Genomic DNA, 12,091 nt, shown 5'->3' with positions numbered 1-12,091 from the left:
AACACTATAGTAAGACCACCTGTAACATATGGATTTTAAACAAATCTAGGAAGAGTATAAAAAAAAGATAAGGCTTAGAACATTCAGCCAGCAGGAAAAATAATATGAGGGAGACCTGAGCACAGTGTACAGTCTATAGAGAATCCTGTGCAGTCGCATGGGTGGGTGTTTGGCCAAGCAAAAATAGGAACAAAGTCAGATTTGCTAGGTGAACAGTCTCAAATCCTTTAGTAAACTAACCCCACCATGTCAAAAGCATTAACATTTGAAACTTTATAACACTATAGTAAGACCACCTGTAACATATGGATTTTAAACAAATCTAGGAAGAGTATAAGAAAAGATAAGGCTTAGAACATTCAGCCAGCAGGAAAAATAATATGAGGGAGACCTGAGCACAGTGTACAGTTTATAGAGAATCCTGTGCAAACAGTCGCATGGGTGGGTGTTTGGCCAAGCAAACCTCAGCTGCAATTTAAAGTGTGACATTTAGCATTGATGTTAGGGAGTCGGCAACCTTACAAACCTGTTACTCATCCCCACCCAGCACACTGAGATGTCAGCCAGGGATCTGAGCATGCAGCCTGAATGGCCAAGAAAGGGGTGGATCAGCATGTGCCCCCTTGCCTAAACCATAAAAAGCCACATGCCCTCAACATGCGAACACTTGTCCTCATGTTGATGAAGAACCCTGGTCCAGTGGTTGTGGGAGTCTGCGGGCAGAGGTCTTATCAGAATATGAAATTTAAAAATAAGGAGGCCCCCATACACCACTCCCCACATGAATTAGGAGTATATAGTACTATTACGCATTCACCAAAAAAAGGGAAATAAAGTCCTTTAAAAAAATGCCTCACAATGTAAATTCACAGTTAATCACATCGTCCAGCTGAAAGAAACCTGTCCGAACCCGTTGCTTTTTTGGTCATTTTGTTGGGATGGATTTCTCTAATTAAATGTATAATAAAGTCACATCTTTAAGAGGACCAGTATGCATATAAAGCTGAGATTTTCCATAGAACTGGTAGTCTAAACTCAGTGTTTGCATCCCTATTTTCATTATTTTTACTGTGCCTTCAAATAAAATGGACAATGAAAGTCTCATACCTAACTAAAATGTAGAAGGTCTCAAGGGATCAGATCAATGGTTAAGCCATAAAATACACAAGAATGTTCTGTGGGTATAATCAGCCATTATCCACCACATAAATATCACTGACAAATATTAGCTTCCTTCCTGACATTTACACTCCTGGTAATTTCATAATTTCATGCATTGAAAATGCAGAAAGTTTTGTTTTATTCACTAAACATTCTGCAAGTGTATGCTAAGAATTTTAAAAGGGGACTGTAAATGTTGTAAACCAATGTGTTTTTGCTACTCTTACTTAAAGGAATTCAGTTTATAATAACAATTTCAGAGCTGTATTCTGAAATTCGGTGCACATTTTGTAAAGTGATTGTTGATGAATTTGTGTTTGATCACCCAATCACCATGTCAGAAACTGATTTAGGATCTTGAACTAGAGAATAACATATTTCCAGTCTTATATAAATATACCACAACCCCAGGTCACAGGGTATGATCTTCATTTGACTTAGGAGGTTGTGGAATTACTGTGGTAACCAAGGGAGCAGAAACAGGAACAGTATCCTTTATGAAATTCAATATTTGCTATAGAACCATAATACTATATAATTGTTCCCTGTGACTTAAAAATGATCACATTACATGAAAAAATTGGCTCATTAATTTTACTTGCTGTTTAATTCATTTAACAGTAAATAATATTTGTCTGGAACAGTAATGCACTGTGCAGACCAAATCTCAGAGGAATCCTCACTATGTATCTGACACATGTTAATAAGAAGTTTCTCAGTATTCACCTGGTGTTTATCTACAACCAGGATATTACAGTCCCAAATCAGTTTTGTCAAAACAAATTTAAGCTCTTAACACATCTTCTAGGATTCTGTGGACCTGCATGTCTGTTCAGTATTGAGCCTGTCCAGGAAATTTACCAGATGTTCTTAGCGTTACTTGTTCCCATATCCAACAAACTCTCCAACAAAAACTTGTCTGCTCCAACCATTCATAGGAACTACCCCATTTACTTCATTAAAATGCCAACTTTTCAGCTATGCATCAAAACTCTTTTTAGTTCAGGCCTTTCTTCCTGAAAATCTGGAAATTGTATTATAATATAAAAATAATTGATATATTTAAAATGTTGAAATAAATGCACACTTCTTTTCAAATACTGCACCGAGGTCACCTCTACTTCTACATTTGTATTGCTTAGGCGGGTACAAGACAATAGGCAACTGCAAGAACAGACAGTCTCCCTCCAAACACAGAAGAGAAGTTTACAAATACCTAATTTCCATGGATCCAGTCCATGAACTCCTCTCAGTATCATGAACTTAGGACACCAGGCCCAGAGGATTCTGCCTAGGGACTTGATATATATGTGCACAGGAACTAACCACTAATATACGTGTAGTAGAAAAGATCTGGACAGCCGCACTCCGGAATGGACGACTAAAATAAAAAGCTTCTTTATTAAATACTGTAGCATAAAATCAGTACATGGCACTGTTGGAATAATACAGCATGATCGCTAACGCGTTTCACGCTCTCCCAGAGCGCTTACTCATAGCTGACCACTAGTGTTGTCAAAAAAAGACTCAGTGGATTTGGTTCTTCTGCTGTGGGTCCTTAAAGATTAATTCCAGGTATGAACATTTTATACACATTTACACTGGTCCAGCTTGGACTATAGTAACTAGGCATATACCCCACCACCTTTTTTGTCTTCCTTCTTTCTCAAGTTCCATCTGTCTATACGCCACCTTACCCCACCTCATGGCTTACCAAATGGGCTGAGTGTCCTAGAGGGAAACAGTGGATATCTTAGATGTAAACATTGAGGTACCATGCACCACTCTCACTTTCAATATTAAACAAAAAAGATATAGTCATATTCTCCTCCTGAGTAGACATTTTGTATATCATCTTAACCATTTTACTACTGGCCTTTAATGGATTGACATCCACAAGGTGGCTACTTTATCCTGATCGGGCATCATATGACGTCCAGCAGGATAAGCCACTTGTGCGAGCCCCCGTGGGCGCGCAAGTGGTGATCGGTGCTGCTGTGTGTCGCTCCGACATGGTAAAGAACCTATGACGTAGGCTCTTAGCCACTTGATCAGCTGTGATCAATCACAGCTGATCACATTGGTAACCAGGAAGTGCCGGTAATCGTCTTTCCTTGATTAGCACTGACAGGGAGAGCCGATCGGCGGCTCTACTGATGGGAGGGGTCTGCACTGAAAATCAGCACATTGATTATTAGCGCAGCCCCCATCAGAGATGCCCACCACATATGCTAATCAGTGCCCATTAGATGCCAGTCAGTGCACCTAAAATGACAATCAGTGCCCATCAAAATGCCAATTAGTGCCCATCAGTAACACCTGTCAGTGTCCATCACATATGGCAATCAGTCCACATCATAAATGACTGTGAGTGCCTCCTTATCAGTGCTGCCTATGAGTGTCAACTATTAGTACCTATCAGTGCCACACATCAGTGCCTATCACTGCACTCACATTTTTTTATCAGTGCCCATCATTGCAGCCTATCAGTGCAACCTATTAGTGTCCATCAGTGCCACCTATCAGTGCCCATCAGTGCCGCCTATCAGTGCCCATTAGTGCTGCATATCAGTGCCGCCTATCAGTGCCCATCAGTGCTGCATATCAGTGCCACCTATCAGTGCTGCACATTAGTGCCTCCTCATCAGTGCCCATCAATGTCACCTTATCAGTGCCACCTCATCAGTGCCACCTCATCAATGCCCATCAGTGCAGCCTCATCAGTGTCCATCAGTGAAGGAGAAAACAAAATGTCGTTTTTTAATTTGTTTAGCAAAAAATAAAAAACCCAGTGGTGCTCAAATACCACCAAAAGAAACCTCTATTTGTGGGAAGAAAATGATAAAAATTTAGTTTGGGTACAGTGTTGCATGACCGCGCAATTGTCATTCAAAGTATGACAGCGCTGAAAGCTGAAAATTGGCCTGGGTAGGAAGGGGGTAAAGAGTGTCATGTATTGAAGTGGTTAAAGTATAACTATGGCTCCCTCCCAAAAAAAAACCATGCTAGATCACTTAAATATAAGTGAACCTGCACTCACAGTTTTCTCTTAGTTCCCCTGCAAAGTCCCCAGAAATACCTGTTGAGGCTACTAATGAAGTCCATCAAATGCAGCTTCCTGTGATGGTGTGGAAATGATGCTGCACCGCTCCTGAATTCAGAGTAGAGTTGCCACTCTCAGGTAAGCTGTGTCTATTTGCACTAAAGTGAAATGAAAATGTTGCAGGGGGCGTGGCTATCCATATTGTCACTGCTGATTCGCAAGCCTGAAGCTGGCCACACCTAGTCCTAACTATTGCTTTCTGGTTTTATATTACTGCTTCTATTGCTTAAAAACCTCCACTGTAAGCTGTGGCGTTTGTGTCTGGGAGGAGGAATGTGAGACAGAAATTAAGGTGGATTTGGATCAGTCAGGGAAGGTATTAGAAGTTTTTGTATACTTAATGGGGCTTGTGCATAAAATAGTAAATGGATTTGGTATTTGTTTAGACTATCATATTGAAACCTTTAGTTGTACTCTAATGCTCTATGTTTGTATAGATTTTGAGACTGCATTGGCCAATACAATGTTCCACATTGTATTTAATCTTACTGTTTTGATGTGTTTTGAGTCTTCCAGCTTGCCAATGTACCTACATTTCCCTTAACATAAATAAAGGGAATATATCCCTCTTCTCCACCCCACAATCTGTACATATTGCTCTCACTTCTGCCCTCTCCTTTTTACCACACTCGTCACCTCCTTCTAATTCCAATCCCACATGCTGAGGCATGTCCCCTCATATATATCATATTTTCATATTATCTCCCATACTCTTCTGCTTCTCCTAACCACTGGAGCTATATCTCCAAACCCTGGGCCTCCCTTATTCAACTGTACCCAACACACCCATCTCCATCACCCCACATCCTCTGGCAGTAGTCATAATCTACGCAATTTAGTCTCCATTCCTCTTCTTCCCAAAACTAGCCTCCCCTTCTCCTGTGCCCTCTGGAATGCCATTCTGTCTGCAACAAACTTATCGTTGTTCATGACCTATTTGTCACTAACTCCTTTAATCTACTTGCTGTCACCAAAACCTGGTTTCACAAATCCGACAATCCTTCTCTTGCTTCCCACTCCTACGGTGGCCTTCTCTGGATTCACTCCCCTAGACCTAATGGACACAAGAGAGGTGGAGTGAGAATCCTCCTATGCCCACAGAGCACCTTCCAGGTTCTTCACCCTCCTTCCTCTCTGTCCCTCTCATCATTTGAAGCTCACTTTATACATCTATTCTTTCCAACTTCCATGCTGTGTTGCTGTGATCTACTGGCCCCTGTACCATTATCAACTTTCCTTGATGACTTTTCTGCCTGGCTACCCTACTCTCTCTCTTCTTAAAATCCCACAATCCTTCTCGGCGACGTTAACATCCCTGTTAATACAAACACTTCTGCTACTTCTAAACTCCTTAGTCTAACCTCCTCATTTGACCTGAAGCAATGGGTACAGGCTTCTACTCACTCTGATGGCAACAGCCTTGACACTGTATTCTCCTATGTGCTTCATGCAACCTCTCGAAACTTAGTTTTTTCTCTCTCTCCCTGTCTTCCAGCACCTTTCCCTCCAATCGCCTAACCATCACCCATAGAAACCCTCGCCACTTTAACCCTTCTCTTCTCTATTCTGCTATTGACCAATTCTATGAAAAAATCTCACTTCTGTCCTGCTCCTATCTAGCCACTTCTGTCTACAATCAACCCTGAAAGAGCTTGCCGCTCTCACTACACACAGAATCAGGCATTGACCCCTACAACCATAGCAAACAGATGACACCAGAAATCTCAAAAAGGTAGCTGTGATCTTGAGCGTCTGTCGCATAAGTCTCTCACAGACTTCAACCAATACAAATCTGCCCTCCAAAAATACAATTCCTGCCTCCACACTGCAAAGCAAACCTATTGTATCACTCTAATTAACACCTTCTCATCCAGTTTGTGTCTGGGAGGAGGAATGTGAGACAGAAATGAAGGTGGATTTGGATCAGTCAGGGAAGGTGACTCTTCTCTACCTTTAACTCTCTACTTCATCCTCCACTGCCTCCCCCCACTAAATGCCCAGGAGATGGCAAGTCACTTAAAAAATAAGTTTGATTCAATTTGTGATGAAATCTCCACTCTACATGTATCTCCCCCACTTAACACCCCATGTCGACCGGTACAATTAACAATCTCCTTGTTGAAACCTGTTACTATAGACAAAGTTGCTAAACTCATTTCTAATGCCCACCTAACCACCTGTCCCCTGTACCCTATTTTCTATTCCCTCTCAAATACTATGGTCACCCTCTGATTCTATCCTACACTCTCTAACCCACATCTTCAATCTCTCCCTCTCTTCTGGCATCTTCCCCAACACTCTAAAACATGCACTGGTGACCCCAATATTTAAAAAGCCATCATTGGACCCTACCAATCTTAACAATCTATGCCCTATCTCCTTCCTCCCCATTTTCTCTAAACTCCTTGAACACCTGGTCTACAACCAACTAAGTGACCACCTCATTAAGAGTAACCTTCTTGATCCCCTTCAGTCTGGATTTCACCCTCAACACTCAACACAGAAAATGCTCTTTTAAAACTCACAAATAATTTACTAACAGCAAAAACCAATTGACACTATTCTGTACTCCTACTTCTGGACCTTTCAGCTGCCTTTGGTACGAATGACCACCCCCTCCTCTTCAAAAAACTTTACTCCTTTGGTCTCTGTGACTTTGCTCTTTGCTGGCTCTCATTCTACATATCCCACGGCACCTCCAGTGTCATTTCACTTACAATTCTACTTCCTCCTCTCCTCTTCCTTTCTCCATCAGGGTCCCCCAAGGTTCTGTTCTTGGACCTCTCCTATTTTGAATCTACACCTCCTCCCTGGGTCAGCTGATAGCCTCCCATGGCTTTCAATATCATTTATTTGCTGACGACACCCAAATCTATCTCTCTACCGCTAAGCTCACTCCATCAGTCCCCTCATACATCACTAACTTACTAACAGACATATCTGTCTGGATGTCACACCACTTCCTCAAACTCAACTTGTCCAAAACCGAGCTCATATTTCCTCCCCCACGTGCCTCTTCCCTTGACTTCTCTGTCAAGAGCAACGGCACAATCATCCACCCCTCCCCACATGCCAGGTTGCGAGGTGTAATCCTAGACTCTGAAGTCTCCTTTTGGCCCCACATCCAATCACTTTCCACAGCTTGCCGCTTCACCCTCCGCAACATCTCCAAACTACATCCCTTCCCAACCACCGAAACCACAAAGCTCATGATTCTGCATTTCAGTGTGAGTTCAGGGCCATTTGAAAGACATCTGTGCAAGTTCATGCACAGATGTATATTGAAATTGCTGCCAGTCGCCAAAAATAGTGCAGGAACTTCTTTTGGAAATCGGTACAGCGTTGCAAAGTCAGCATCGCATCGATTGGGACAGAGCCGTTACTGGCAATAGGCTGCAATTTGGCATGCCAATTTAGACAGGAGCTAATAACCTACCAGCATGCCTTTGGAGTGTGGGAGGAAACCCATGCAAGCACGGGGAGAACATGAAAATTCCATGCAGGTAGCGTCCTGGTTGAGATTCAAACTGATGACCCTAGTGCTGCTAGGTAGAAATACTAACCACTTAGTCACTGTGCTGAGTAAAGTTTTTTTTCTCTTTACAATTCAGTGGAACCACTTCAAACTTCTTAAGGCTGTTCCATCAAATAGGATAAATGTAACAAAATAATGCATTCAGAACCCTAAAAAATACACTTATAATTGTATATGTACTTTAAACTGAACTTTTAATGGCTCCCATCAACACTGACTGATTTTCTTATATTGGAGTCTGAGCTTAAAACTGCAAGTTGAATCATGGTAAAACTGCTTTTGTCTGCTCAAAAGAATTAGCTATTTGAAGTGGAAATATGATAGAACGTTTACTTAATTACCTCCTATGTGTGTAATTAAATTAATTTGTGGTCTTGTTGGGCTGTAAAGTTATCCCCTTCTGATTAAAGTTTTAGACAGTCAAGAAAACAATAAAGCAAAAATTAAATTGAGTGACATTTTGCTAAAAAAAGTTTGAAAAGAATCAGTGAATCATTCTTTAGCATTTTCACTCTGTTAAAAAATAATCTGTCTTAGGAAGAAAAAATATTAGATTTCATGGTTACTCATTTCTCAGACTTAGAGACTCATTCTATAACGAAAAAAGTTTTTTTTTTTATAACTGGCAAACGTGTGAATATTCACTTCAATTATCCAATCACGGGAAAAACAAATTATTGTTCGCAGATGATTTTCACATGATTGGATAATTGAAGTGAATACTCACATTTTTTCAGTGACAGATCTCAACTTCTTTATTAAATCGGTCCAGAGTATACAATAGTTACAGATAATATGTAAGTCTTACCTGCTTTTGTGGTGACTTTTAGAAGGTAACCATCTAAGTCTATATAAAATTGAGGTGTTTCATAGGGCAGTGATATTCTTGTTCCATTCCATTTAACTGTAAGATGCTGTTGAAGACTAATGATGCTTCCTTCTATCACTAGGTCCACAGTTTTTGTCCATGAGAAAGAGTGTGTGCGGCGAGCATCATTTTTTACTATAACTTCAAAAGGCGAGGTAGAAGATGAACAATCTTTGGTTAAAATATATTGACAAGTTCCTTGAAAATTGAATGTCCGACCGTCGAAAGTATTGTAATGGGGGTCTCCAAATACGGTACAAACACCAGGCTCTGTATTGAGAAATAAATTATAATTAATGTGCATAGTGTTTCGTTATCACATAATATAATTGCAGCATTTTCAAAAAACAAGGTCTTTCTGAAAAATGATATCACTGCAGGCAGGAAATTGGGACACTGAACAGGCTCTGGGTGCAGAGATTATCCAGACAGAATGGCGGCATTGAAGGACTTAGGTGAGCTGACTATCCTGCTGGTGGCAGTAACTATAAAAATGTCTTCGCACCACCACCACCTCACCTTCTCCCCAAACTGCAAATACCTCCCAATAACACCTCACCTACCCCCATACCACCCCACCTACCCCCATATCACCTCACCTACCCCCATACCGCCTCACCTACCCTCCCATTGCACTTATACTACCTCACCTACCCCCATATCACTTCACCTACCCCTCATACCACCTCATCTTTCCCCCACACCACCTCACCTCCCCCCATACCACCTCACCTTCTCACTTCCAGGTATGGCACCTCCCTTCATCCCTTCCTAATCACTGCGCCTCCCTGTCACCCACCAACCCCCCCCCCAGGTTACAGCAACTCCCACCCACCTCCTCCTCATTCCACCTCTCTCCTACCCACCTAAAACTTCCTCTCCGTTCTCCAGCGCATATCTCATTTCACCCTGCTTGTCACACTGGAAATGTTGACTCATTTGGAAACAATACACTCCCTATATGTTTGGTATCTTCTTTAATTTGTTCTTAAAGTGGAATTCCTGTCTAACCATAATTATTCTCAAAAAAGTCCCCCCCCCTTAATATTGACCCCTGAATTCTGCCTCACTTACTACAGTCCTCTGAACTTACTACTGACCCTTGAACTCTGTTTCCCTTAAAGCCACAGCCAATATTTAGTGCAATGAGAATCACATCCAATATTTGCCATTGCACGCTTTGCACGCCGCACTTTCTTTTACACGTGCAGGAGACATATGATCTTGCACACAGGCCCACTGCTTTAAAAACACCCCCATAGCCAACCTTATTAAGCAGGTGCAAGGGGCACCATCTTGTGTCGCTCTTGCAGTTTGAGAGAGCTGACCCCCCCCAGAAAAAAAAAATATCTACAACCCTGCTAGGCACCAATTGTATGGGAACAATCCAATGGAGGGCAACCCAATTCTAGCTTTATATAAGATATCTGGTTTTGAAAATGTTGTTCTCCACCAAAACATTTGCACTAAGCAAAATCACAGAGATGAAGAGAGAACAAAATACACTGGCAGGATTTGAAATTGCACTGTATGTAGATTTATATTTAAACCACTGGCAGAATTGTCTGCTGAGTTGAAATAGGATCATCAAAAGCTGCATTTTAGGGTGGCTAAGGATCTGAAAAAAAGAATTGGCTAAGACCATACAGGAGAGATTCCACTCAGAACAGGCCTCTCCATGGTCGACCAAAAAAATTGAGTGCATGTGCTCAGCGTCATATCCAGATGTTGTCTTTGGGAAATAGACGTATGAGTGCTGCCAGTATTGCTGCAGAGGTTGAAGGGGTGGAGGGTCAGCCTGTCAGTGCTCAGACCATACACCAAACACTGCATCAAATTGGTCTGCATGGCTGTCGTCCCAGAAGGAAGCCTCTTCTAAAAATGATGCACAAGAAGGCCGTAAACAGTTTGCTGAAGACAAGCAGACGAAGAACATGGATTACTGGAACCATGTCCTGTGGTCTGATGAGACCAAGATAAACTTATTAGGTTCAGATGGTGTCAAGTGTGTGTGGCGGCAACCAGGTGAGGAGTACAAAGACAAGTGTATCTTGCCTACAGTCAAGCATGGTGGTGGAAGTGTCATGGTCTGGGGCTGCCGGCAGTGGGGAGCTACAGTTCATTGAGAGAACCATGAATGTCAACATGTACTGTGACATACTGAAGGAGAGCATGATCCCCTTCCTTTGGAGACTGGGCCACAGGGCAAGAAAGATTGACAAATGTGCATGGCGCTGGATCGAATGAGGTAAGAAGAGGGGGGCTGAGGGGGCGATACTAACATCTAAACATTTTTTACCTTAATGCAAGGAATGCATTAAAGTGATTGTAAAGGCTCGTTTCGTTTTTTTTTTTTTAAATAACAAACATGTTATACTTACCTCCTCTGTGCGGTTGGTTTTGCACAGAGCAGTTCGGATCCTCCTCTTTTCAGGTCCCTCTTTGCTGCTCCTAGTCCCTCCCTCCTTTGTGTGCCCCTCAGCCAGCAGCTTGCTACAGGGGTCATCCAAGCTGCGTCAGAGCTCCATGTATCTATTCATACACGGAGCCCCGACCTGGCCCCACGCCTCTCTCCCCTGATTGGCTGACTGACTTTGATTGACAGCCGCGGGAGCCAATAGCGCCTCTGCTCTGTCTCAGCCAATCAGAAGGAGTGTACTGGTTGGCTGAGGGGATCGTGAACATCGCTGGACAGAGAAGGAGCTCAGGTAGGTAATTGGGGGGTGCTGGGGAGGCTGCTACACACAGAAGGTTTTTTTTATCTTAATGCATAGAATGCATTAGGATAAAAAACCATCTGCCTTGACAACTCCTTTATGGTAAAAAACGTTTAGACTTTACAACCCCTTTAACCACTTGCCGCCCGCCCACTGTCAAATGACGGAGGGATGGTGCGGCTCTCGTTCTGGGTGGACATCATATGACGGCGCACCAGAATGGTATTGCCCACAGGGGTGAGAAGCTCGATGATCGCAGCCGTGCCGTGTTGCTAGGACATAGTGTGGTCCCGATCACTGAAAAGAGCCACTAACACGGCTCTTTTACCATGTGATCAGCTGTGTCCAATCACAGTCGGTCACATATAAATGCGGAAGTGCCGGTAATCGGCTCTCCTCGCCTCACACTGACAGAGTGTGTGGCAAGGAGTGCCGATAAGCGGCCTCTCTTTGCAGGGGAAAACAGGGCTGGTAATCAGGGCACTGATCATCAGTGCCCTGATTACAGTAAAGCGCCAGAAGTGCCACCAATCAGTGCCCATGAGTGCCACCAATCAATGCCCATGAGTGCCACAAATCAGTGCCCATCAGTGACCCAAATCAATGCCATTACTGGTGCTAGTCAGTGCTGCCTTTTAGTGCCCACCAGTGCCTGCTCATCCGTGCTGCCCATCAATGGCTATCAGTGCTGCCCATCAGTGCCGCCC

The 12,091-nt window shown here is 42.8% G+C and overlaps 1 protein-coding gene across 1 annotated transcript in view; it reads right to left on the bottom strand.

Moving 5' to 3' along the window:
• Positions 1 to 12,091, bottom strand: part of BMPER (BMP binding endothelial regulator) — a 351,352-nt gene that overhangs the window by 104,776 nt on the left and 234,485 nt on the right. The window contains exon 12 of the mRNA XM_073630479.1: positions 8,608 to 8,937. Within this exon, the coding sequence (XP_073486580.1) occupies positions 8,608 to 8,937 (330 nt within the window). The remainder of the gene's footprint in view (positions 1 to 8,607; positions 8,938 to 12,091) is intronic.

This window comes from Aquarana catesbeiana, linkage group LG05 (genome assembly GCF_042186555.1).
Source record: "Aquarana catesbeiana isolate 2022-GZ linkage group LG05, ASM4218655v1, whole genome shotgun sequence".
In the NCBI taxonomy this organism is placed as follows: domain Eukaryota; kingdom Metazoa; phylum Chordata; class Amphibia; order Anura; family Ranidae; genus Aquarana; species Aquarana catesbeiana.
This window is presented reverse-complemented; position numbering and strand designations above follow the sequence as displayed.